The sequence below is a fragment of the Antechinus flavipes genome, chromosome 2 (genome assembly GCF_016432865.1).
Source record: "Antechinus flavipes isolate AdamAnt ecotype Samford, QLD, Australia chromosome 2, AdamAnt_v2, whole genome shotgun sequence".
NCBI lineage: Eukaryota > Metazoa > Chordata > Mammalia > Dasyuromorphia > Dasyuridae > Antechinus > Antechinus flavipes.
In genome coordinates this window covers 465,313,018-465,340,077 of record NC_067399.1, presented here as the reverse complement: position 1 = coordinate 465,340,077, position 27,060 = coordinate 465,313,018, and the positions used below count along the sequence as shown (strand labels likewise).

At 33.9% G+C, this 27,060-nt stretch overlaps 1 protein-coding gene across 6 annotated transcripts in view; it reads left to right on the top strand.

Moving 5' to 3' along the window:
- The window catches only part of STRBP (spermatid perinuclear RNA binding protein), a 134,732-nt gene extending 107,924 nt beyond the window's left edge, over positions 1-26,808 (top strand). For 4 of the 6 annotated variants that reach the window (XM_051979604.1, XM_051979603.1, XM_051979607.1 and 1 more), the window contains 11 exons: positions 1,056-1,167; positions 2,025-2,122; positions 3,081-3,192; positions 7,483-7,572; positions 8,943-9,142; positions 9,663-9,821; positions 13,113-13,247; positions 13,863-14,003; positions 16,104-16,227; positions 22,473-22,517; positions 26,238-26,808. In XM_051979604.1, the coding sequence (XP_051835564.1) occupies positions 1,056-1,167; positions 2,025-2,122; positions 3,081-3,192; positions 7,483-7,572; positions 8,943-9,142; positions 9,663-9,821; positions 13,113-13,247; positions 13,863-14,003; positions 16,104-16,227; positions 22,473-22,517; positions 26,238-26,314 (1,293 nt within the window). In that variant the 3' untranslated portion in view covers positions 26,315-26,808. Of the gene's footprint in view, positions 1-1,055; positions 1,168-2,024; positions 2,123-3,080; positions 3,193-7,482; positions 7,573-8,942; positions 9,143-9,662; positions 9,822-13,112; positions 13,248-13,862; positions 14,004-16,103; positions 16,228-22,472; positions 22,593-26,237 lie in introns of all 6 variants that reach the window. The other 2 variants (XM_051979605.1, XM_051979608.1) reach the window with 2 other exon arrangements.
- Positions 26,809-27,060: the final 252 nt, after the last annotated feature.

Sequence of the window (27,060 nt, the reverse complement as noted above, 5' to 3'; positions counted from 1 at the left end):
GCATTAAAAAAAAAAATCTGCCCATATAATAGAATGCTCATATAAATGCCATTAAGCCTTGGCCTTTTGAAATTATTTTTATTGTTTGTAGTTGAAAATGGTTGAGTCTGGTATCTTAAAAGGATGTCTTTTTTTCTCTTAAATTTTGAAACTATAATAGGTATCCTTGAATTTATAGTAGTGAACATTATATGCGTATATTCGTATATAGTGCTTATTTATATTTAGTGCTTAATTGTATTGCAAACCTTATTTGACATGGGAATTCCCATGGTGGACTTCATCCTATCCTTTATTATAGATCCATTGAAAATGCCATTGAAGTAAAAAGTCATCTCTAGCAACAACATTAATATAATATGAAGCAAAAATTGAAAAAAAAATCCACAAATCAAGAAAATGTTTTTTTTTTCTGATCTGATTAAGCTGTCTAAAATCATTATGAGTAATATTTTTAAGAAGGGGCACATGATCATGCCCCTTTACTTATTTTAAGTGGTTGGCAGAGGCCACTTGGGACAATTTCCTCTTGTGATGTTTGTGATGCTGTTTGCTGTTTGAATGTTTTGTCCAGCTAGCTATGTGACCTTTGGCAAGTCACTTCGCCTTTCTCATCTTCAGCTTCCTCATGTTTAAAATGAGGGGATTGAATTAGCTGGTCTCTAAGGTCTTATCTAGTGTGATATTCTTTGTTACATAGTTAAGCACTCTTTATTTTCTGAGGTTGTCCAACTTTTAACATTCCTAGATTCTAACATTCTATGATCAAGGCACTTTCTGATTTTAATAGTCTTTGTCCTATGTTAAAAATGTTCTTGCCCTCTGTAGTTCTGTGAGTTTGTGAATGTTAGAACATAGGACATAGAATGTTAGAACTGAAAGTGAATCTTGTAGATCATCTAGTCTAACCCCTTTATTTTATAGATGAGAGAATTGAAATCTAGAGAGGAGAAGTGACTTGTTCAAATCTTCATAGTGAGTTATTAGCTCACATTTTAACTGGATTCCTTTTAACACTTGATGCATGTACTAATTTGTAATTTAATATCTTTTAGCCACTAGAGCTTATATGTGAAAAGTCTATAGGTACCTGTAATAGACCTTTGGGCGCTGGGGAGGCTTTGAGACGAGTAATGGAGTGTTTGGCATCTGGAATACTTCTTCCTGGTAAGGGTTTTAAACTCTGAGAGCAAAAATAAGTAAAATCTCATCTGTCTATTTTTAAAATGTCTGCAAAATGTGTGCTCTGCACAGTACAGTAGTGTGGGGGAGGCATTCCCTTTGGAATTCTTAGAAGAGTGAGGGAATTTGAAAAGTTACATTGGAAAAGCTCATCTTTTAGACATAATCCAAGTTTTCTGTTTACTAACACAAAGGTACTAATAATGCAGGATGCTGATTGTGGTATTGCTTTATTTACATATCTGTGTTTGGAAAAATAGACTTTTTTGTTTGTTTCATGGAGGTTTTAAAAGAAATCATGAAATATGTAGCTATGACTGTGTGTGTGTGGGCAGGTAAATTATAGTCTTATTTTCATATTATGATCCCTTTAAGGATTTGGGGCTTGTATGGGAAGTGTAAATCATGCTTTATATATTTTATATATATATAAAATATATTTTTATATATATATATAAATTCCTATAGATGTGGGATCGGGAAAATGCCAAATACATTTTTTGATATTAACTTTTTAGAGAGTTGACTCACCTTAAGTGTTTTTGCCAAAAAAATTTCTCTATAATCTTAGGCAAATCATTTTCCCTCCCAGTAATTTGACCACCTCTAAGGTCCCTATCAGTTTTCAATCTCATAAACCTGTCCTTTTCAAAATTAGATGTAATTTTGGCCTTTTCTAAATTAATGGCTTCTATTAAAGTTCATGGTTCTAATAGGGAGAGAAGTTAAATGTGAGAACATGCAGTCCTGTCCTTAACTCTTAACAGCTAACTTGAATCCATTTCTTCTAAACTTGAGCTGCTTTCTAAATTGTACCTGGGATTTTTCTTCTTTTCTTATAGGGGGGCCAGGTCTCCATGATCCCTGTGAGAGGGATCCAACTGATGCATTGAGTTATATGACAATTCAACAAAAAGAAGATATTACACACAGCGCCCAGGTAAAATATATTAATCTTAAGGAGCTGGATCTAGCTAACATTTTGTGAGTAAAAGTAGAATAAATCCTTTGAAATTGGTTCTTTTAGAAGCATTTTAGTGGATAGAGAGTTCTAAAAAAATTTCTGCCCATTAACAAAATGGGGGAGGTATTGGTATATAACAACAGTTCATGTGATAAAAGACTGAGGTTTTAGTGAATCACAAGATCAATAAAAATAAAATAGTGTGACGTTGCAACCAAAGAGCTAATGTGCTCTAATAAGCTGTATAATGAATGATGTTCAGAGTGCTTAGTGTTCAGGATCAGATAGATATAATGTTACTATTTACCACTACATTAATCAAACAGCATTTAGAGTGTTGTTTCCAAATTCTGGAAACCAAACAATAGCAGAAAGATTGATAACCTAGAGAGGATCTACAAAAGAGAAGGTCATCAGACTAGTGGGATTGGAAAACGTGTTGTACAAAGAACCACATTAGGGAATTGGAGAAGTGACAGCTTATGAAGACATTGATCTTCGATTATTGATAAGCCTATCATGTGAAGTGGAATTAAATTTTTTGACTTGACCTCAGAAGACAAAAGTGGGAAGAATGAAGAAGAGACAAGAATTACTGTTTATCTAAAAGTATACTGGGTTTCCTTGGTAAAGTACTTAGATCCCCATCACTAGAGGTGTGCAAAGCAGAGATTAGATGACAACTTATCTAGGACATTGTAATAGGGATTTCTGTTCAGGTTGAGAAATAGTAGACTGTAATTGATTCTATGATTCAATTTTGATGGAACACATATCCTTTGCTCTGTTAGTCTTAAATTTTCGGCTTTAAGATGAGATGTTTTTTCTCTTGATAACCATGTCTTTTTTTTACTGCTGTTTCAGGATTTGGGTGGAGGGGGCTTGCATGTTATTTAATGGGGAATATATGAGATTTTTTTTTTTTTTCCTTTAGCATGCACTCAGACTATCAGCTTTTGGTCAGATTTACAAAGTACTGGAGATGGATCCCCTCCCATCTAATAAGCCTTTCCAAAAATATTCCTGGTCTGTTACAGACAAAGAAGGTGAGTAATTAAAAAAAAAAATTGGGGGGGGGGGAAGGGGAGAAATTGGAATGAATTTTCAACATTGGGGCCTGAGGAACCTTCCATGTCTAACATCTCTAACAATTCTCTGTTTTAAATTCTGTTGAGTTCTTAACATATTATATTCTGAGAGGAGTAATAGAGTGCTGAATTTAGGATTTCGAATACTAGTTCTTACATTTATTACCTTTTGTGACTTTGGATAAGTCATTTAACCTTTCTAGGACTCAGTTTCTTCTGCTAAAATCAGGGGAGTTGAGTAGATGGTCTTATAAGATTCTTTCAAGCTTTCAGTCTGTTTTCCTATTATTCTGTCAGTGAAATTTAGCTATATATTTAAGGCACTTGAAAAAAAGTAAAAAGACTTCCCTCTTTCTTTTAGTCTTTACTCATGGCCTTTTCTTAGCTTAGTGTTCAGGGAAGAGAATTTAATTCAATCAGGAGATTTAATCATGGCTTTCCTTAAAAAAGTCACTAGACCTCTCTGGGCTTTTGATCTTAACTGGGGTAGTTAGATTACTTTATCTCTTAAGTTTCTTTCTGTTTCTAACAAATTATTCTCTTCTAAGATAAGAGAATTTTGTCTATTATTGATAGTACTTAATGTAGGAATTTGTTACAATATTCCTTTAATAAATGATTGCCAGAATAAATTATTTTACTTGCAGTTTTATACTTGGTGTTACAGAGTTAGCCACATTTACAGAAATATGGAAAGGTATATTCTTTAGAACAAAAAACTTTCTATTTCCTTGACTTTGGAAGTATATACTTAATCCAGCTTTTCTAAAATGAGTTTGCTTGCCTTGAAAAAGTTTTGTGTCAGTAGTATTTCATTTGCCAGTACTATGAATCCACCCAAGGAGAATGGTAATTATCAAATATTTCTCAACTAGTGCCTCTGATATGTTAGGTTCCCTATTGAATCTATATCATTTCACCAAATCATGTCCAAATGTATTGTTTAGTTAATTTTCACATTCAATGGAATCAAATTAGCCATTATGTGCTTTAATTTTAGTTTTCTAATCAGGAAAATAGTATTTTGTTTTGGATTAAATAATCTGTAAGGTCACTTCTAAGCTATAACTTCTAAGACCCTCTCCAATTCTGATGTATTAATATCTGTTAATAAGATCCTTAAAGTCCAACTGTGTTGATACAATAAAACATTAATAAAAAACTCAAAGTCTTTTAAGGTTTACAAAGTATTTTCCTTACAACCATTTTGGGAAAGACTCTTGTGAGTTAAGTCCCCTGATATTATAATTGAGGAAAGAGTACAATAGAGTCACAGTGACAGTATTAAAGAGGAGACCTAAATCCAGTGTTATTTTCATATACTATATGCTCTTTCTTTGGCATTAAAGAAAATTATCCCATCTTTATGAAAATGCTCGATAGAATATTCGATGATTCTCTTTTTAATATGATCCCATAAGTTTTATGTGAATATTATTTTCTGGGGACAGGAATTTGATATGAGTAATAAGGATTTGTTTTTGTAGCCCCTTTATTTAAAAAAACAGTCCTGAAACAGTTTGGTAAAGATATGAATAATAATTTCATTTTGCCATAATTACTTTAATGTAATTATTATATTTGAGTTCTCCATTGAATCTTTATCTAAGTGCTTATTATATGAAACCAAATTCTCCATTTTCTAGATAAGCTAAATCGTTATACTTACCACTCTTGCTAAGTACTGTGCCTGGATTCTGGTGCATATAGGTACAAAACTTAGATAGTCGGTATCCTCAAGTAGTTTAAATTATACTAGCCGATGTTGCATGAGTTGAAGAAACAAACTTGGAGAGGTTAATGAGTAGATATTATTATCTTGTGCTTATTCAACTACATTATGTTGCTACTGTCTTATTGAATAAAAACCAAACATTTTTAAAGAGAATCATTTCCATTGATATTTTAAAAGTATTTTTATTTTTTAATAATTTAAAAAATTGTTTAAAATGTTTTCTGGTACATTTTTGGAAGGAGATAATACTTGGGCAGAACACTTCCTTTCTCTAGGCTTTTTTTCCCCTCTACTGTGAAATGAAGTAATTCGATAATTTTTAAAGTTTCCCTCATGCTCTTGGAGTTTATTCTTTCTTTGAATGACTTGCTCATAGCAGATAAAGCTATGTTTACATAGTTGGGCTGCAAATTTGTTTACCTTTTTTACTTTTAAGCTAATCTCTGAATTCTTACCAGGCTGAAGGAAGCAGCTTTTGATGAACTGGAGTGTGTTTGGAACAGAACTTGTTTACTCTTAACTTTTCTCCAAGTCTGCCATCTCTAAGCTTAACATGTTCAACATTTTATGTGTTGTATTTGATTTGTAATACAAAGCATATATCATTTTCTATCGGAATGGACATCAAGGTTAATCTAAATGGGAAGTGTAAATTCAATATTTAGTCTGAGACAGTAAATCTTGATTACAGAATATGAAGTTAATCTCTATAAGTATTGTTACAATCTTTTGTGATTATTTCTATTGTAGTGTTAGTTTATTGAGCATTAAAGAATGTAGAGACAAGAGCCCTGGGAAAAAAGCCAGCAGACCGAGGTTCTCTATCCTGGCTTTCTACTGTCTGAACTTTGGCAAATCACTTAACCTCTTTGGCTTTCATTTTTCTCTTCTTGACATGATTAGATTGCATTGCATAAATCTCTAAGGCCTCCTTACATTCTACCTAGCTGAGATGATTTTGTAAGTTTCTTCCATCAGCATTCCTTACCTCTTTGGCACCCTTAACATTAAACAAAAAGATTTGGATTAGAATTGTTCAGCTTTTGAATTGTGAAACTTGTTGAAATTATCTTTGAACCTGTAGTTTAAGTGATATAGGGGACTTGAACAATCAGACCTGTGTTAGAATCTTGGTTTTACTAGTTATTCTATGGTCCAAAACTAAAATAAGACTCCCCACCCTTTTCTAAACATAAATATAAATACATAAAATTACAATTGTAGGTGATATGGCTATTGCTTATAATTAACAGTTTATTAAATGTGATGGTTTTATAAAATTCACTTTTTTATACAAGTTGAAGGTCTTATACAAGCAGATTTTGGGAAAAGGATATGGCCTTTTAGGATAATGGTTGTAATGTGTAAACATCTTTTAGGCAAGATCACTTCATATTTCTGGCTTCAGTTCCCTTATTTTTAAGTTAAAAGTGTAGATTACATGTTCTTTAATATCCCTTTCAGCATTTTCTCCTGTGTTCATTTTTTATTCCTCTGAAATTTTATCGTTCTTACTCATAAAATAGATATGTTAATAATTGAATTTTCTACTGCTAATGGGTTGTCAAGAGTAACAGTATATGTTAAATGCTGTGCAAATATAAGTTGCTATTTTTCTATCAAAAATAAGGTATCTGACCTAATCTGATCCTGTTCAGCAGAGTTTTCCCTTGTTATTGACAGATTTTGTTGAGTACCTTACTGTATGCTCAACTTTGTGATAGGCATTTAAAAGAAAGACGATTTTTGGTTTTCAAAGAGCTTCCAATTGCATTGAAGAAACTTAAATAATAATAATATTATTATGCTGATGGAATAGAATGGCATATGACTATATATAAGATAAGTGCACAAAATGTACAATATTGAAAATAAGAGCTATAAAAGAGTAGCTAGGGAAGACTTCAAGTGGTCCATGAAATAAGTATTCAAAGGGAAATTTTTTGGTAAGCAGAGATGAGAAGGGATACTATATGGTCTATTTCTAAATACTTTTGTTCTTTAAAAGCACATCGAGTTCATAGACTTGATTAGAACTTTTAGGAACTATACAGTTGAGGGTTCCACGAGAAGTAAAATTATTCCCCAAAGTAAAGGTAGTGACAAGACATTTGCCTGTTTATGACACACTTCAGTTTGTATAATAGCAGCTTTATTTTTAAATCAAATGGCACAAATATAATCAGACAACATTTGTCATAAGAAACTCTATTAGGCTAAGAGGTTTGTAAAGTTGCCTTTTCAGAATATTAATCTTATGTGAAAGAAATGAAACAGCTGGATATAGTTGAAAATATACTGGAATTGGGCATTAGTAAAGATGCGTTTTGAGTGTTGACTTGACTATGTATCTTTACCTTAGCCTCATTTTTTTTCATCTGTAAAATGGCGGTAATAATGCCTTTTGCTACAGTTTTCAAGGAATTGTTGGGATGACAATGTTTTGTATATTGTTTTGGGTGACAGAAGTGTGATGACATTTCTTAATTCCATTTTTGACTAACTTTTCTCAGGTGCTGGTTCTTCAGCTCTGAAGAGACCTTTTGAAGATGGATTAGATGATAAAGATCCCAATAAAAAGATGAAGCGAAACTTAAGAAAGAGTATGTATAGATTGTATTTCTCATGTTTATTCAGTTAAAATAGATATGATCTGGAAAAGACACTAGTATCTAATAGACAAAGAAGTTAAAAAATTAATGAGTTTTGAGACTATTGAAAGGTAAATACAGATGTTTAATGTAATGTGACTATCTCTTGAGTCTCTGCTTTAATTTCTTAAATTCATTTTACTGTTCATGAGCAATAATGCAATATTTTTCAAGGTTAGGTTCATAGTTCCAAACATAGAAATTATTATTCAGGTTAACTCTTCTAAAGTCATCTACACATGATTCATCATGCTGTGAAGATGACTCTTCACAAAAATTATACCCATAGAATAGGCTTTGAGTCAGTCTTGCCAACCCAATGTTTGTGTTATCTAAGGATCAGTTTAGAAGAGCATAAGAGGATTTTTATAAGAAAGTTGACCACTGGATGAAAAAATTTTTCTTTTGAATCAAGGATTTTCATGAAGACCATTTAATAGATTGCATTTTATGTCAATGGAAGGAATAACTCACTACAGTATAATGATAACTCCTTCATTCAAAATATTGAATTAAGTGAGGATAGTGAGAAAATCTCTTCTGTCAGAGCTGTACTCTGATGCTTCATTGTGGTATGGAGATGACACAGGATTTTGGATAGGCTGTTCTAGCCAAATGCATGCTTTGGCAAATTCTACAGCATTGAGATATCTTAAAGGGCTGGGACCAGCCTTATTAAGGACAGGAAAGGTCTTCACTATTGAGCACTTAGCCATCACCTCATGATTATTTTGTTCCAGTCATGGCTGCTGGTGGAATAGAATGGCATATGACTATATAAGTGCATAAAATATACAATATTGAAAATAAGAGTTTAGTTATTAGTTGTTGACTTAGTTGTGGAGGGACTGTGATGTTTAATAATGGAGTAGGAACCTACCCTGCCAAATTTTAAATTTTGAATTACCAGTCAGCTTACATTCTGATTGATTTCTTGTGTATCTGACATTATGCTCTGTTCTGAGGATACAGAAACAAAAAGAACATAGTCTTAACTACAAGGAGCTTATAGTTTATTAAGGGAATTATTACAACATGTACATATCTTAAGAACCTTTTTTTTTTTTTTTGAGGAGTGGGTGCCCAGGAAAGCCCCACCTTAAATAGGAAGTGGTTTTTGATGTGAGGTGTGAAGAATCTTGAAGTTTCCATGAATTAAACCACACGAAGTGAAAGCAGATTTTTGGCCAACTATGTGCCATGCTTAAACCCCCTCTTTTGAAACTGTTGTTGTTTTTCTGGAGCAAAGGTCACTTATTTATCTGTAAGAATAATAATGCTTTTCTCATTCTTTTTTCTTATTATTTCCCATCTTTTCATAGTTCTGGACAGTAAAGCAATAGATCTAATGAATGCTCTGATGAGGCTAAACCAGATCAGACCTGGTCTCCAGTATAAACTCTTATCCCAGTCTGGCCCTGTTCATGCACCTGTCTTTACAATGTCTGTAGATGTGGATGGCACAACATATGAAGCATCAGGACCATCTAAGAAAACAGCAAAACTTCATGTAGCAGTGAAGGTAAATTCATTGGGCTTATTTATCTATATATTCTAAAATTTTGCCTCCAAAATAATACATTTTTCTCATATTTGAGTACATTGATGAGTAATCATTTAGTTGTTTAAGTAGTTATATATATAGATAATGGTTTTATATTTACATATCTATCTATATATATCTATATCTGTATCTGTATCTCTATATCTATATATATCTATATATATATATATGTATATATATATATATATAATCTGATGTCACTTAGAATCTAATCAAGATGTGACTATATAGAATAGGGAGTGTAGAAAAAAATTTAGAATTTCATTTCTGTCATTGTCTGAACTTGATTTTTCTAACGTTTAATTTATCTCCTCTTCTAACAACAATTACAATATATCACTGATAACCTCCTCCTCACCCCCCACTCCCAAACTAAAATTTCCTTTCATCCATATATTTAGATCTGTGGTAGTTTAAATTAATTTAATTTAAAGTTTATTAATTTTAACTATTTTGCATTTTATTTTGATTCATTTAGGTTTTGCAGGCAATGGGCTATCCTACAGGTTTTGATGCAGATATTGAATGTATGAGCTCTGATGAAAAGTCAGATAATGAAGGCAAAAATGAAACAGTGTCTTCAAACTCAAGCAATAATACTGGAAATTCTACAACCGAAACCTCCAGTACCTTAGAGGTATGATTGTGTGTGTGTGTGTGTGTGTGTGTGTGTGTGTGTGTGTGTGTGTATTAGTTATTTAAAACCTGGATGTGACAAGGAGGTTTGTCAGTAACATCTACAGAGGGTCCATGAAACCTCTATGCTTACCATCAATTGGTAATATTTAAAGACTTGGTAATATTTAAAGACTTGTTATATGAAAAGCAAGCTGCTTAAGCTTTAAATTTAAAACATCGAATTTGCCCTAACTTTAGAGTGCCTGCTCTCTGAAATTGAGTGTTTGATGGGAGTCTTATAGGTGGAATGAATATTATATTGGCAATTATATAAGAGGCTAGACCACCTAGGAGTCAGTAGATCAAGGTTGGAGTCTAAACTTATTATCATTGACCGTGGGTGAGTTTCTTTGAATGGGAGGAGTAACATTTTGTGCAATATTCTGTAGATGAAATGAGATAATATATAGAAAATAGTTTAAAATGGAAAATACTGTTAATTTCTGCCATTGTGAGCCAAGAATGTGAATTTCACATTATTTCCTCAGAAGATATCTCTCACTGAATTTAAAGGCATTTAGAAAAACTTTTTTTCAGTATGACTAAAGAAAATTTTGTTTTGATGAAATTTTCATTCATTGTCCACAACAGTCACGGCCTTATTGATTTTTGACATGTGTTGTATGTCCAGCTTTTTCAGGCACTCTGGAAAGAAAAGAAATGTAAGGTATGGTCCCTTTCTAGAAGAAAATGACCCATCTATTTGGGGAGATGGCACAAGAATGGTAACATGTAGTAAATAAGTGTTTCATCAGGAAAGACTGAAATTCAAAATAATTACAAAACCAGATGCATATATAAGATTTTTTCTGTGGTACATGAGAAGAGGAAACCAATATGGCCTGTGATAATATGAACCAGAGAGAGAGAGACACATTGATTTTGTTAGTATATATATAAGGATACATTCTTGGGTTTTATATATAATTGTCTATGAAATGCAACATTATAGTCATAAAGAAGCAAAGGTTCATACCCTTCCATCTATCTCATTCATCCAGTTACACAAAACAAAAAAGAAGTGATATCACCAATGAAACCTGTCACATTTTTGAAAAATAGTCTTAGACTTGATTGGCAGACAAGGAATAATCAATTAATTTTTTACTTTGATAGTTCTTATTGCTGTGGCTGGTTTTTTTAATACAGATATCAGCCCTAGGAATGTTCCTAGCCTATGAGTATTGGACTACTGGGGGTTTGCGGAGTTATTGAAAGGGATTTATGAATTCCTATATGTACCAAGCATTGTTGTTTTCATCACCATTTATAATTATTAATGCAAACTTTTGCAGATTCTCCTATGGTAGTAGTTAAGAAATTGATCATACTCAAGAAAGATTGGGAATCAGATCCTTAGGGTCAGTGTTTGCTATGAATGTAAAACTTTCTTCAGTGATGATAAGACTCGCTATACTTAAGTTATCATACTGTTCTGATAGCAGACATAGTTTCTTGGGCCCATGTGTGAAGCTTTCCAATTTGGTAGAAGTTGTCAGAATTTATGCTTTGCTGTAGTACGATCTTCAAGGCTGAGATTATAATCTCCCCATGTGGAAGCATGGGAGCATAACTTAATGAGTGGGTAGAGGCAATAATAAAAACCTAGTTTTCGTAAGTTATTTTTTATCAACTTAAAAAAAAAGATTTTAGAAACTGAAATGCAAGTTTTAAATATGAGCTTGGAGTTAATATGTTCTTAAGTAAAAGTGTTTCCTGCCAAAGAAGTAAGAAGATTTGTTGAAATTATACTTCTTGGACTTTTCCCCAGACTATGATAAACATAATCCTTTTAACAAACACACACTGGCTAATTAAGAGACTTAATAATAAGAATAATAGTGTCATTTATTAACTGTAGATCCTGACAAGTTGTGTATTAGTATCAGTTACCCATCTGTAAAATGGAATAATATCTTCACTTCTTACTTATATAGGCTTGTTGAAAGAAAAGCCCTTATTAGACCTATAGATTTGCAGCCTTTTATTAATGATGTGTAATGTTTCCTCTGGTATGTGATTATTTTATATGCCTTTCTTAAAATGGAAGGTGTAGTGATGCTTTCTTAGATTAAATATTGGTGAATAGCTACAGTGGCTGAAAAACTACTTTTCTTTTTTGAGAATGGAGTAGTTTGGAAAGGTGGCTAAGAATGAACACTGATTTGGGATACTTGGATTCTATACCTCTTCTTGATAATGGCCAAATTTTGATAGCAATATATGATTTTCAGAATCCTCTTCAGTATTTTCAATGATGTAGTACCTTGTTATGTTGAGGAGATAATCCTAGGTTTTTGAAGGTTTTGTAATTAAACTAGAAGTTTTGGCAAATGTTACCAAAATGGGAAGACCATCTGTCATCTTAGAAACAGCCTAATTAAGTTCACAGAGGCTCTATCACCAGATTGGAGTAACAGTGATAAAATCTTCAACTATAAGTTAAAAAGACTGTTGTCTAAGATATGAAAGTATATCATATAATCTGTCAGGGAAAGGGAGGATAGACACTTGACATGAAGTCTTAGATTCTTAGAAAATTAAAAATGTTTACTAATGTTTATATAGTACTTTATACTATACTGTGAAGCAAGGTAGTGCAAGTTATTAACTCTATTTTCCAGATGAGGAAATTGAGCTAATGAGTAATTACTGCTCCAATTTCTGCTTATCCTTTTGGTTTACAGAATATAATCTAATCATATTTGGTCAGTAGTGCAGGAATTATTCTTTCATTTTTATAGATGATTGAATTGAGCCTCAGAAAGGAAAGTGACTTGCCTATATTCACTGAGAGAATAAATTTTGGTGCTATATTTAAATTTGGATCTTTTGACTTCAAATCATGTATGATCTTTTTATTCTACATTTTTATTTTATGCCCCAGTAGGAATATGATTTTGGATAACTCATTTTGCTCCTTCCCATTGAGAATGTTTTTGTTTCTCCTTTGTAAATGAGTTCCTTCTCCATTTCTGCTCTTAGCCATACTTTGCAATGTAGAAATCATTTAATAAGTAAATTATAGGACATAGATTGGTTTATTTAAAGAGTGTTTTGTCTGCTAAATTGATTTCTTCGTCTATGTGATGGATATAACAATACTTGATTTCTAGCTTTAAATTGTGTATTTCTGCTAAGTTGCGCGCCCCCCCCCCCCCCCCCTCCAGCAAGTTACTTTCTGAATTAGGCTACTCAGATTTGTGAAATTTTATGATACATTTTCCCAAGTTTTCTTTTGTTTTCTCAGGTAAGAACTCAGGGCCCTATCCTTACAGCGAGTGGTAAGAACCCTGTCATGGAGCTCAATGAAAAAAGAAGAGGTCTCAAATATGAACTCATCTCTGAAACGGGTGGAAGCCATGATAAGCGATTTGTTATGGAGGTGAGTTTAATAAGGGTGGGAGCCAATCTTTGAGTCATTTCAAAGGATCTGTCTTCCAGGAAAGTTGTAGCTTTACATTTCCTGAATAAAAGACCAGTATTTAGGGCAAAAGAGTTGTTAGTCCCATTTTCTTCTGTTTTTATTCTATTATATTTGGAGCATTGTGTTTAGGAAATGCATTGGAAATCTACACTGTGTCTGGTTTGGCTTACTTTGGTCAAAACTAGGACCAGTAGGTAGAGGTTATAGGCAAGGTATCACTAATATCATTGGAGCTGAAAAGGTTGTGGATGAAAGCAAGAAATGCTTTACTTTTATTTTTTCTCATAAAGAAAAAAGGGTAAAAGGAGGATAGATGGTCAAATAGCTCATCTTGACATCTATAGAAAATAGAGAGGAAAAAATACTCTTATCCATTTGAGAATAATTTTTGGGGACATCTTTTAACTTAAGGTCCTTGTGGTATCTGCTGTTTTACACTTAGATAATTTCATGTCCTGGTATTGGGGAAAAAGGGCAGAATTTCCCTCCAAATTTAATGTATTTCTGTTTAAAAATCTTAGTGAAGTAAAATATGGTTGCTTTCATGAGTAAAAGTGCAACTTTTTATTTCAGGTAGAAGTAGATGGACAGAAATTCCGTGGTGCAGGTCCAAATAAGAAGGTAGCAAAAGCCAGTGCAGCATTAGCTGCCCTGGAGAAGCTATTTTCAGGACCCAATGCAGCAAATAATAAGAAAAAGAAGATTATTCCTCAGGTATGGCTTATGGTCTTAACTTTTTTCTTGTGAAAATTACTTTGTCAGTGGAACATAATATAGTTGTAACAGAAAAAAAGCTAAAGGGATGGAAGAGGATGAGATGCTTTTGAATAAATTAAAAAGTGTTTTTCTTTGACATCTATTTCTTAGATCACTAAATTCATCGTTTGGATACGAACATAGTAATTTCTGATATTTAAATTAGAAGTGGACATAAAGTTGTAAGTCCTTTTTAGAAAGGAATTATCAAATTTTACCAACATTGTCTTATTTTATTTTCAGCACTATTTCAAATCTTCCTTCTCCCCTACAAGTTGAATTTTGCTTGGGAATTGTTTAAATGTTGGTAATAATAATGGCTATTATGCTTAAAGGCTTACAAAGTTATTATTTTACAGTATTTTACAGTAAGGTCAACAATGCATGTTATCAACATTTTATAGAAACTGAGTCATTGAGAGGGGAAGTCACTTTTCTAAGAATTGCTACAGCTTGTTACTTTAAGAGCTGGAATTTAAATAAAAGTCTTCTAAAGATAGAGGTCTTTAAAATCATTTTTAGTGACCATGGCTTCAAAATCCTAAAGGCTTCCCTGGGTTTCATTTTGATGTTAATAATATTTTTCCAGATATATGTTGAAATAATCTAGTGATGGATGGGTCAACTTTTGATGGATTGTCTGATTCTTTTCTTTTGTGATACAGTATTTTGTAGTAGAATTCACAACTTTTATTAGTTTTAACTACCAGACTTGTTGCACAGGAGAAACAATAAGAACTGTAACATTATTTGAACTCTACAGAAATCTATATTAGTTTGGATTCCACTTTTACTGACACAGATTATAATCCTTTCTACACTTTAGACATTTTTCTGAGTTTCTATATCTAGCTTTCTGATGATGAGCTTTTGTACTTTTCTCAGCTTGTCCTTGAATGACAGACATGATATCTTCTGACACTAGGTTAGATAATTATTGTCTCTTATCAACTCTAATGACTTAACAGTTTGTAAAGATTCCAACAGTATTGTGCCAGTGAAGTACTGTTGGAATCTTTACAAATTGTTAAGTCATTAGAGTTGATAGAGACAATAATTATCTAATTTAGCATGGTTCAGTATGATTGATCTGAGCTTACAAGGAGATGTTATGGGCCAGAAGAAACAAGGTACTAAGTACAACTGATAGAAACAATGCTTGTGTTCACACCTTTAGAGAGCTCATATAAGCAAGAAGTATTTAAATACTCATTGGAGTTCACAAGTATGGGAGATTCACAAAGTTAACTTTGTAACTTTGTGAATTCACACCTCCCTTGAAGCTCTTAGGGCCAGAGAGCACTCTGGGAGAAAACCCACAATCCCACTCTTGGAGAAGGAGCATAAATAGAGCTTCAGGAAGCCATTCAAGTGAATTACTTCAGAACATTGCCAGGGATCGGAGAGGAGCACTCTGGGAAGAAGCCCACAAGCCCTCTCTTGGAGGCAAGACAGATTCCATTCCAACTTTCATCTTGGTGCTGGCTGGAGGCTGAAGAAAGCAGAGACAAGGACAACTGCAAGAGCTCTTGGAACCAAGCAAAAAGATAGGCCTCTAAGAAAAACTAACCGGGCTGTTTTGGAAGGAAAAAAAATAAACGTTTGCATTTTATCAGCTGGCTTGCATTTTGAGATTATTATTACTTTTAACTGAAACTAAGGCTGCTTCCAGAAAACCTCCCCAAGAAACCTCCCAGAGAGAACCAGTATTATTTTAAAGAAGAAAATCACCACAGAGTACAAATTCTAGTAGTGCTTAAACTTGAATGTCTTTGAATTTATAGCCCAATGACAGACTTGTCAATAACCTCTAAGGACTTGTCTAGTCATGGAAATAAAGATTCAACCAGAAAATTGGTAACCATGAGTTTAAAAAAATATATTATCTCACTATGAAATAAAAGGATTGGGATTTGTGTCAGTAGAAAGAACATATAATCTTATGAAACTGTAGGTCTTTTTCAGTATCTTGATATGTTTATAATATATGCATTAAAGAGGTAAGATGATTACATTTCCAATTTCTATAAGTAATTAACAGTATGTTATTGGTAACAGGCCAAGGGTGTAGTAAATACAGCTGTGTCCGCAGCTGTCCAGGCAGCTCGAGGAAGAGGAAGAGGAACCCTGGCAAGAGGAGCTTTTGTTGGCGCTGCAGCTGCCCCTGGTTACATAGCTCCAGGTAGGATACCATATTTGGGGTGGGGTGGGGTGGGGATAAGCAATCAGTACTTACTTTGTCTCAAGCAGTGTGCTATGACAAATGTTCTATAAATATTCATTTGATCTTTGCTATGATCCCTATTTTACGATTGATTAGGAAGACAGGTTAAATTACTTGATCAGAGGCCAAATTTGAAATTGGGTCTCCAAGCCTATCTATCTCCAAAAGATTTTGACTTTCTTCCTCAACTGAACTTTGACAATTACACCCCCTCTCCCCATCCTTAGTCTTTGGGGTGTTTTAAAAAAAAAATTAAACCAAAACAACAATCTTCCATTTCTCAAGTGCTTCATGTTTTACAAACCACACCTCTCATGTTAATCCTGTTTGGCAGATGAGGAAACTAGTTGAATGGTGAAAAGATTAGTCCAGGGCCAAATGACTAGTAAATAGAAGACCTGGGTTTGCATTCAGATCTTGACAGTACATTGTGCTGCCTGCAGATACACAAAAGAATAAAATGCTGAGATCATTGCTGTTGAATTTCCTCCTCTTCTTTTCATCTCAGAACTCCTTGATGGCACTCTCTATTCTCTCCTCCTTTTGCCTAGGCTCCATTAATGAGGTGCCCTTTATCCCCTTCCTCCCTTTCCTCTCCTCTCGCTGTTCCCATTCCTTTTCTTTCTCCTTTAAACCTCTCTGTGTTTAATTGTTCCTTCCTCACTGCCTTCAGACATTCTCTTATTTCCCCCCTTTCTTTAAAAACTCATACTAGATCCTATCAACCCCTCTTTCTGTATCCTTGTAAAAGCTGTCTATACTCATTATATTTACTTCTCTGCCTCTTCCTTATAACTCTTGATAGTGTGGTATCTCATTTCATCTCATCCTCTCACTTAACTGATGGTCTTTTCTTGATTCTCATTATTTCTTGATGTAGCTATATGCTGCAGTTGACACTGTTGACTCCCTTCTTCTCTTGAATACTTTTCTATGGGTTTTCTTGATAGTATTATATTCCTTGTTTTTTCCCTAATTTTTCAGATTATTCCTCTATTTCTGTTGCTGGATTTTCTTCCATGTCATGGCCCCTAACTGAATATTTCCTAAAGCTCTCTCATTGGCCCTTCTTTCTTATACTCTTGGTGACTTCATCACTCCCTTAAAATTTTTTTTTAAAATTCATAAAAAATACTTTATTTTTCTAATTAAATGTAAAAACAGTTTTTATATTCATGTTTAAAATTTTGAATTCCAAATTCTTTCCCTCCCCCATTGAGAAAGAAGAAATTTGATATAGCTTATGCTGTCATGAAAAACATTTTTATATTAGTCATATTGTGAGAAAAAAAAGCCACAGACCAAAAAAATTACCCATGGAAAAAAACAAAGTGAAAAGTAGTATGCTTTGATCTGAATTCAGAGTCTATCAGTTCTTTCTCAGGAGGTGAATAGTATTTTTCATCATGAGTCCTTTATAACTGTCCTGCATCATTGTATTACTAAGAATACATAAACTCCCTTTGGATTAAAAATAATCTATATGCAGATGAGTCACAGTGCTGCATATTTAGTCTTGAATCTCTTAAGCTTCTGTCCTATATCAATAATTGTCTAGTTGTAGATATCCTAGAGACATCTCAAAATAGTCATGTCCAAAACAGCTCATTTTCATTCCTTCAGAACCCACTTTTCTTACCAGTTCCTTATTTTTGTCAAAGGCATCTCTTAAGTTTCATATCCTTAGCATTATGCTCAATTCCTCACTGTTTCTTATCCCACATATCTTCTCAGTTGCTAGGTCGTACCATTTCTATATCCCATCCCTACTTTCTAAGCTATTTCAATGTCATCTTTCACCTAGATTATTACCTTGCTTCCTCATTGGTTCTGCTGCTTTAATTTTTTTTTTTTGTTTGTTTTTTCTTTCATTCTACTCTTTCCTCCCTGTTGTAACCAAAATGATTTTCTTAGCGTCTGATCATGTCACTTTCCCTGTCGAGGCAGTTCCAAGTTCTTCCTTTTTACTCCTACAATCAAATATAAACTCTTTTGTTTAGTTTTTAATACCTTCTATACCTTGGTGGCTCTCTACATCTTTCCAGACTTACTGGATACTACTACTCCTTAGGCAGCATGTTGCAACTACTTTGTTCATCTTTGTCTTCCTTTCATGTGGTATTCCATTTCTCATCACCATACCTTGGCAATAGCTTTCCTCTGCATTTGAAATAAAACTCTGTTTATTCCTGTCTTGTGTCATTCTTTTCTTCCTCCTACATATTGTGTGCATGAAGCCTTTGTACTCTTACTCTCAGACTACCTTGTATTTATTTTTTATTTTATATTTATTCTGCTAATAGGTTTCTGTGTACTTGTTTCCCTAGTTAGACTGTGCATCCTTGAGAATTGGGATTGTTACATTATTTATATTTATATCCTAAGCATATACCTCATAGCAAGCAATGCTTATTGAGTGATATAAATGTGTATAAACTGATTAACATAAAATCATTCTATAATATATGCGCGCTCGCGCTCTCTCTCTCTCTCTCTCTCTCTCTCTCTCTCTCTCTCTCTCTCTTTTTCTCTCTCTTTTTTTCTATTTCTCTCTCTCGCTTTTTTTTTTTTCCCTGAGGCAATTGGGATTGTGACTTAGCCAGAGTCACACACCCAGGAAGTGTTAAGGGTCTGAGACTAGATTTGAACTCAGGTCCTCCTGACGTCTGGGCTAGTGCTCGTTCCATTGCACCATGTAGCTGCTCCAATATGTGTACTTTAAAAAAAAAAAAAAAAAGCTTCTACTGAGTTATTTAGAAGAAGTAGCACTAGATGAGATTAAATATGAGAAAATTTAATGTTCTGAACATTGTTTTTAATTCATGTTAGAGACATGTTCTTGCACATATGGAGGGAGTTGAACTAAATTTCTGAGATCCTTTTTAGCTCTGAAGTTCTCTGATTTTGTTTTTCCTTTTGAAACTTACTTCCTTGTAACTTCTTAGTTCTCTCCAGTACAGCCCTTCAAATCCTTGAAGACAGTAATCCTCTTTCCATTTATAACCCAATATTTTTCTCTAGTTCTTTGAATTCATGATTATAATATTTGGCTTTCTCTAACTTTCTGAAGTGCTTTATTAATAAAAACCTTGTGTTTACAATTCTCTGTAAATAGTTGCTGATATTGCTGCATTTTGTTTGACATATGAGGATTGACACTCCAATTATAATTTGCTCACATCTAATAAGTACTAAAAATGAGACTTGAACCCAGGTCTCCTAATAAATTCATTGTGTTTTTATTATTTCAACCTTCAAAGGGCTATAGCTGTTAACTTTTGACATATTATGTGTGTGTATATATATTATGGTTACCAGACCCTTTACTCTCCTCTCTAGAAGTTTTAGCTTGTCAGTGTTATTCTTGAAATTGTGTCAGCTACACTTGGACTTAATATTTCACATATGATATAACTAGAGCAAGGGACATAAATATATATATCCTGTCTCTTCTTGACATTCTCCAATGTCTTCATCTTTGAAAATTAGTATTTTTGTTATTAGATGACTGTTGGAGCTCACATTTCCTCATGAAAAGGAGCTGATGGGATTTTTTTTTTTTTTTAAAAGAAAGTGGCATAAGATTTGAGTTAATCTTTATTTGTAAAATGAGTGGTGGTATGATTTTATACAACTGAGAAGTATCAGAGAAATGAATTTACTTCAGACCTGTTATCTCCTGAGTTTTAAAAAATGTGTTCACCATATTTTCCTATAGCTCAATTTTTCGTGTGGCTCTGCTTTTTATTTTTTTAAAAGAGCTCTATTATGGAAGCTGGCATACTTTGAATAGTATCTTTATTGATTTATTTACTGATGTAATTGAAATAGTAATTGATGTATAATATATTTGCCTGGAGTTGATATGTGTAGAGGTAGGCTTTCTTTTGTTAACATTATTTTGTTTCTTCTGATTTATTTTTGTGTCTCATGCTTACTACTTATGTTCACTACTTGAGTGAGCTCATGGTAAAGAGATGTCCTTTCTAATATTAAATTTATAGAGCATTTTTTGGTTACAAATCAATCTTACAATGATCCATTTGATTTCTGCAGCTGTTATTATTGCTGATATTTTTTAGATGAGAAACCTCCCCCCAATATCCAGGGGAATTTACTAAGGTCATAAAGTAAAACTATGATTCAAATTCAAGTTTACTGATTAAATCCATAGTATCTTTTCGCCACTCAACCATAATGCTTTTCCCTATTATAAGATTAGGAAATACAATAACTTAACCTAAAGGCCTTGGATACATGGCTGTGATGTGAAGGCAAAAGCTGTGACTTGAGGTGAGAAAACCTGAGTTAGTACCAGTCATTGATATAATCGTGAAAAATTCATTTCATCTGCTCCTTAATACCTTTATAAAAATCCTTGAATGATTGTGGATATATCAATTTCTCTACCAACATCACGAAAAGATTGTTTTAAGTAATCTCCCAAGTTTTTCTCTCTGTTTACCAATCCTTTTTGGTGATAAGTGAGGAAATCTTAAACCATGGTTAACTCTCTCTTAGAGTCACATGGGAGATAAAAGTGAATGGGTTTTGTTACTACAAAATGTTTTGTAAATGTGAGTTGCGATTATTATTTTTCTTTTTCTTACATGTAAATTCATCAAGTAATTCATGTTTAGTTTGCTTGTGTCTGTGATGTCCTTGTTAACTATTGTCTTTTACAGATGCTTGCAAGTGAATATTGGTTTTCTTAAAGCTCTAAGTAAAAATTTACAGATGAAAATTAATTTTTGCTGGTCTTTAACTTGATAAAAGAATTTAGAATGGTAAGAGAAATTCTGTACCTGGAATAAGAAGACATGGGATATAATCCAGTTCTTCACAGATTTCTATGCTTTTTTGCATTATACTCTATAAAACTTGCAGGGATTGACAGAAAATAGCATGATAGAAGGGAAATTTGAATTTGAGCTATAAGAGAAAGACAGGCGTTCACATTTCTGATTTTGTTCCTTTGAGCAGATACTTAAATTAAAGTTGGATTGAACTATATGATCTTTAAGGTCCTTTCATGTATCCAGCCCAGTCAGTTTTAGAAATGAAGACACTGAAGTTTAGACATGGGATGTGATTGCTCTTTCCTGAGAGGGAAAAAAATATTAGCGCCAATTAGGACTCATACTAGGATTTCCCTGCTCTAGGTCCCAAAGTTTGTTGTATTAATTGTTTGTCAGAATTTTCCCTGGTTTTTACTTGGTTTTCCCAGTCTGTTTCTTGCTTTTTGGTAAAGTAGGGCTTTAGAGGTTTTATGCTGTTTTTTTCCAGAGATATTTCTAGTGATCCCTGTTTTTGGCTCTTGTAAGATGGTATGATCTAAGGAGAGGTATATTTCCTGCCCCTCTGGTCAATAAGTGGCCAGTACTCTTTTCTGCCCCTTAAAGGTTCCTGCTTCACATTTGTTTCAAACTCTGGTGTGCTAATGCTGCTCCTCCCTCTGGGGCCACGACCCAGATTTGAGTGTGGGCAAAAGAAAAGGGCTGGGAAAGAAATCCCTGTAATCTCCTTCTGTTCACTTGTTTGACCCTTGACCCCCTTATTGTCTGTGGACGGAGAGCTACTAGATACAGCCACTGTCACTGCTGATAGTCACCCCCAAGGCCTACTCCTGGTCTGTGGTTGGGTCCATGCTGGTGCATTTGTGCTGAACTCTGCTCCACTCTCATCTAGGTGTAACATACTTTTCCTACAGATCTTTTGAATTACATTTAGCTGGAAAACTGTTTCACCCTATCCTTTTGTGGGTTCTGGCATTATTTAAAGGTATTTTTTGTAGTTTTGGGGGAAACTCAGGCAAGTTGCTGCCTTTTCTCCACCATTTTGGCTCCACCTCTGTTTTACTTAATATTTACCAGTCCTATGTATGTGGGCAAATCAGTTCTGTTCTCTTCTTAATTTCCCTAGCTGCTAAAATGGGTGTGATAATCATTGTTCTTTCTTCATTTCAGGTGTACAGTCAATTGATTTGTAAATTGTAAAGGAAATAGAGGAGTGAGAATCATTAGTATAAAGATATTTTTCTAGGATTCCTTCTAGATCTGACATGTTTTAAGGATACTTCTATCTTTAAGGATCATTGCAACTCTAATGTTCTATATTTTAGTGAATGTACTAGCTCATTTTTATGAGTGCGGTTTGGTTTTAATTTTTAAAGCCTTGATCTCTTATCTCATTGTTTGCTCTAGGTTACGGCACACCCTATGGCTATAGCACAGCTGCTCCAGCCTATGGTATGTACAACCTCTTACTGACCTCTGCCATTCCTGACTCTATCCCAGCAGTTCAAACTCCAGTTTGATTTCAGGGTTCGTATCAATTAACTAGAGGGACCCTAAGAAACTCAATTAGTATGGTGACCACACTAAAATTCACTCTGAATAATGCCATAACCTTGTGGTTCTTGGTTTGGTTGGAGTAGCTTCCTTCCTTTGTTGCTTTTCCTGGTTGTTGAAGGACTGCTTGTCTAACTGCCTGTTTTCTTATACTGAATTTGACTATTTTAATGAGTTCTCCTTACAGCCAATTTACACTCCATTCAAAGACAACCTCAGGGCCACAAGTATGTGATGCAGGATTAAATTCTGGGGATGTGCAAATTGTATAGGCTGCTCTCAGTTGTAGGTAACCCTAATTAGCTATAATACTTCTGAACCTTAGTGATAAGACTTAGGAAAGTACAATAAAAACCAGGTAGCAATTCATTTCTTCAGAATATAAACTGGGAGTTAAATCCCAGTATAGATTAAAGGTCTAGAGAAAAGAATGAGAGGATAGTGTAATGGAATTTATCTTGGGAGCCAGGACACCAGATTTTAAATCTGGCTTTACTGAAGTCATCCTCTGACACTGGGCAAGTCAGTTTTTGCTTTCTGGGCTCCATTTTCATCTTCTCAAATGAGGCAATTGGACTCAGTGATTTTTTCCAAGGTCCTTTATAACTCTCCATAATCTCACTGACTGGCTGTTCTAAAGAGAACATGGAAGTTCTAGGGAAGATTTCAGTTGGCTGGATGAAATCTTCTTTCACCACTGAGTAAGCAGTAGAAAGACTAATAGCCAATCATGGGTTTTGTCCCACCTGGCTCTTTTGGTAACTTTGAATGAGTTTTATGTGGTAATGGAGGCAGAACATTTTGGAGTCAGTAATATGATCATACATACTTGCCCTAACTTGGGCTCCATGTTTTTGAATTAGTTGTTTGAAAAATGTCTGTTGTGGGGCAGCTAGGTGGCACAGTGGACAGAGCACCAGCCCTGAAGTCAGGAAGACTTGAGTTCAATTCTGGCCTCAGACACTTAACATGTCCTACCTGTGTGACCCTGGGCAAGTCACTTAACCCCAATTGCCTCAGCAAAAAAAAAAAGAAAGAAAGAAAAAAATGTCGGTTGTGTATGTGTATGCACATGTAGAGAAGTGAGTAGTGTATTTAGAGTACCAGGAAAAATCTTTAACATGATCACTAGCAACCATATTAGATAATGCCCTTATCTTGGTGCTTTTATACTTTCTAATTGCATTTACCATTGTTATGCCTTTGACTTAAAACTACTGTCAAATGGAAACCTTTTTTGATCCTGTTATAATGGTCATACCTATCTTAGGAATTTGTATTAGTATATATTCCCAATAAAATGAAAGACACATCTTGGCAGAATATAGTAAAGTCCAAATGGATTTTAGATGTTCTTTTAGTCATCAAGTACCAGTTTTATCACACATTATATCTAGAGTCAAAAGATCTGTTTTGAGTTATGACTTTGCCACCTGCTGGGAGGCAGGTCTGTGAGATAGAGAGGACAATTATTCACACAGTGATAACAGTGGTCAAATCTTAGAGTCAGAAGATCTGAGTCTGATTTCTGGTTCTAGCACTTAATAGTTTTACAACAACTCAATTTTGTCATCTGTAAAATGGAAATAGAGTAATAATAATGATGATGATAAAATGGTGGGCCTTCAAACATTGTTGTGAGTATAGTATTTACAATATGCCATAGAAGTGTGACTTGTTAACTATCTCATAGACTTGGAAGGATCAAATGAGATCATATATGTAAAGCTCTACATGCAGATAAGTTTTTGTTCTCCTAAAACCATCTGATGAAAATTTTAGCATTCAGCAATTCCTTCTGATAAACATTATTAGGAATATTATGTGTAGGGTCCTGTGCTCTGTTTCTTTTCTTTTCTTTTCTTTTCTTTTCTTTTCTTTTCTTTTCTTTTCTTTTCTTTTCTTTTCTTTTCTTTTCTTTTCTTTTCTTTTCTTTTCTTTTCTTTTTTCTTTTCTTTTCTTTTCTTTTCTTTTCTTTTCTTTTCTTTTCTTTTCTTTTCTTTTCTTTTCTTTTCTTTTCTTTTCTTTTCTTTTCTTTTCTTTTTTTAAGGATTCCTGTTCTCATCCTTCCATTTCTTGCCAAACTAATGTACATAATTAGTATTTTTAGAAATTTTTTTCCTTGTCTCGCACATGCTAGTCCAAGGACGTAACAAATTATCACAGACAAATGAGGAAAAAATGATAAAGGTATTGAAATTAATCTACTGAGTTCATGAATTCTCTTTTCAGTTGCAAAAGTTTTGTATTTCTTTCTAAGCTTAAAATTTAAAATCTCCTTTATTGTCTGGTTTTTAAATTTCTTCTACTTTCTAATTCTCTGCTGAAAATAAGAATGATTAATGAGAATAGAAAGTTTCAAAGTTAAATGTATACATTCTCATTTGATTCTTATAATCTTACAAAATTGGGGAAGTGATTTGACTCCATTTTACAGATGAGCAAACCGAGTTTTAAAGAGCTTAACTTGCCCGTGTTTGATTGGTAAGTGGTAGAAATTAGTACTAAAATCTAGATCTGAGCTCATAAATCAAACATATAAACACATATTGAATGATTACCACTTAGTATAGGGGTAGCATACACTTTTCTATATCAGTTTTATCCTCTGTCCAAACTATATTCTTTATTCCTTCCATTGCTCTTTACCTAATCACTATTCTCTGTCCTGTTAATACTGTGCTTCTGTCCACATAGAGCCTGACTTGCAAATGTTCCCATTCTCTTTGTCCCATATAACTGACTTCAAAAATGTGTGATATTAAGATGCCCCCATTTTTCCACATAAAGAGGGTTTTTTTTTTTTTTTTAAAGAAATGTTCTTGTGATGCAAAACTACTTAAATGGCGCTTTCTTTTGGCTGTAAGGGAAACATGTCTTTTGGCCTTTGTAAAGCTGTTGCATGTTGGGAAACGTTCCTCTGATCATCTGGTGCTCTGAAATACCTGCTGTTGCTGCTTTGTGATTTCTATATAGGTTAAATCTGAGCGAATAGAAATAGGAGCTGATTTTCAAAACCTATCTGAGTATGCAGAAGTTTGCGAGGCCACAAGAACTGATTTAATCATGAAATTCTTCAGCAAGCCATTAATCTTTCCAGATTTGCCATGCCAATATTATCGTTATGTTGCCCTCTCCTTTGTTAAGGATTCTATTGGTTGGGGCTTCCGTAGCCCAGTTGGCTAATCTCCAGAGACAGAGTTGGGCTTGACTTTCACAATTTATTTTGGTCCCAGAAAACATAACCAAACTTTTGAGAAAAGCCATTTGTATTTTGAAAGTGATTTCAGAATTACAACCAAATAGTATTATTATTACAAAATAGTATCATAGTAAGTGATCACTTACTTACATTTATATTTTGGGGGAGGAGAGAGAAAATTTGTATTTTGGGGGAGGGGAGAGAAGAAGATGAATCCCAAAGCAGTCATTGTCAGGCAAAATATCATACCTAATAAAAGAATACATTTGTGATGCTAATTGCTGGACCTCTCCTAAAACCAAATGCATTGACTGACTAATCTGGAAAGGGTTAATATTATTACTGTTAAGAATTTTTAACCTGATTTTTGGATTGTTAAACTCATTTGGAGTCCTCTCCGTTTCTTCTCTCTGTAGGTTTACCCAAGAGAATGGTTCTGTTGCCCGTTATGAAATTCCCAACCTATCCAGTTCCCCACTACTCATTCTTTTAGCAAATGGCTGAAGCTAATTCCTATTGATTGAGCAACAATCCAGTCCAGTCCCGAATATTAGAAGAGAGAACAAGCCTTTTTATCCGGTTTCCTTTGAACATATAACTTGCGCAAAAATGATTTGTAAAGAACATCTTTTCCTACTTTTGATTTTTTGATTTTAACAAATGCAAATTTAGTTCTCTAAAACTTGAGGAAAAACACACGCACACACACACTCAAATATGCGCGTGGGCACGTGCGCGCGCACATACACACACATACACACACACCCCTCTACCCCTTCCATTCCCTTACCCCCAACAAAAAACCTAGTTCTGTGAAACGTTACCTCATTTTCCGATAATAACTTATACCAGCCCTTCTGTTCTAGGGGAAAAACTAGCCGCTCAAAGTTTGTTTTAAATGAAGTCTCAGATTATGTAAAATTAAATTTGTGAAGGATGTATAGAGTATAAAACAAGGATCACAAATAAACTGTTTTTGTTGTAAAACAGAGTAATGCCTGGTTCCTGATGCAGTCATCTAATCTTGGCCCAGGGTTAAGTCATTCAGGCTGCAGTTATTTATTATTTATTATGAGAGAAACTTAATTTTCAATTCTGTAAATCCTCAGGCGTGAAATCAGGCCAGGGAAATTAGGATTTGGTGTAGTGTTTTAGCTTATTTTTTATATTTGCTATCTGAGCATAGTTAAAACTTCATAGAGCTTAAAAATAAAGGACATAGTTATAACTCAGTGCTTC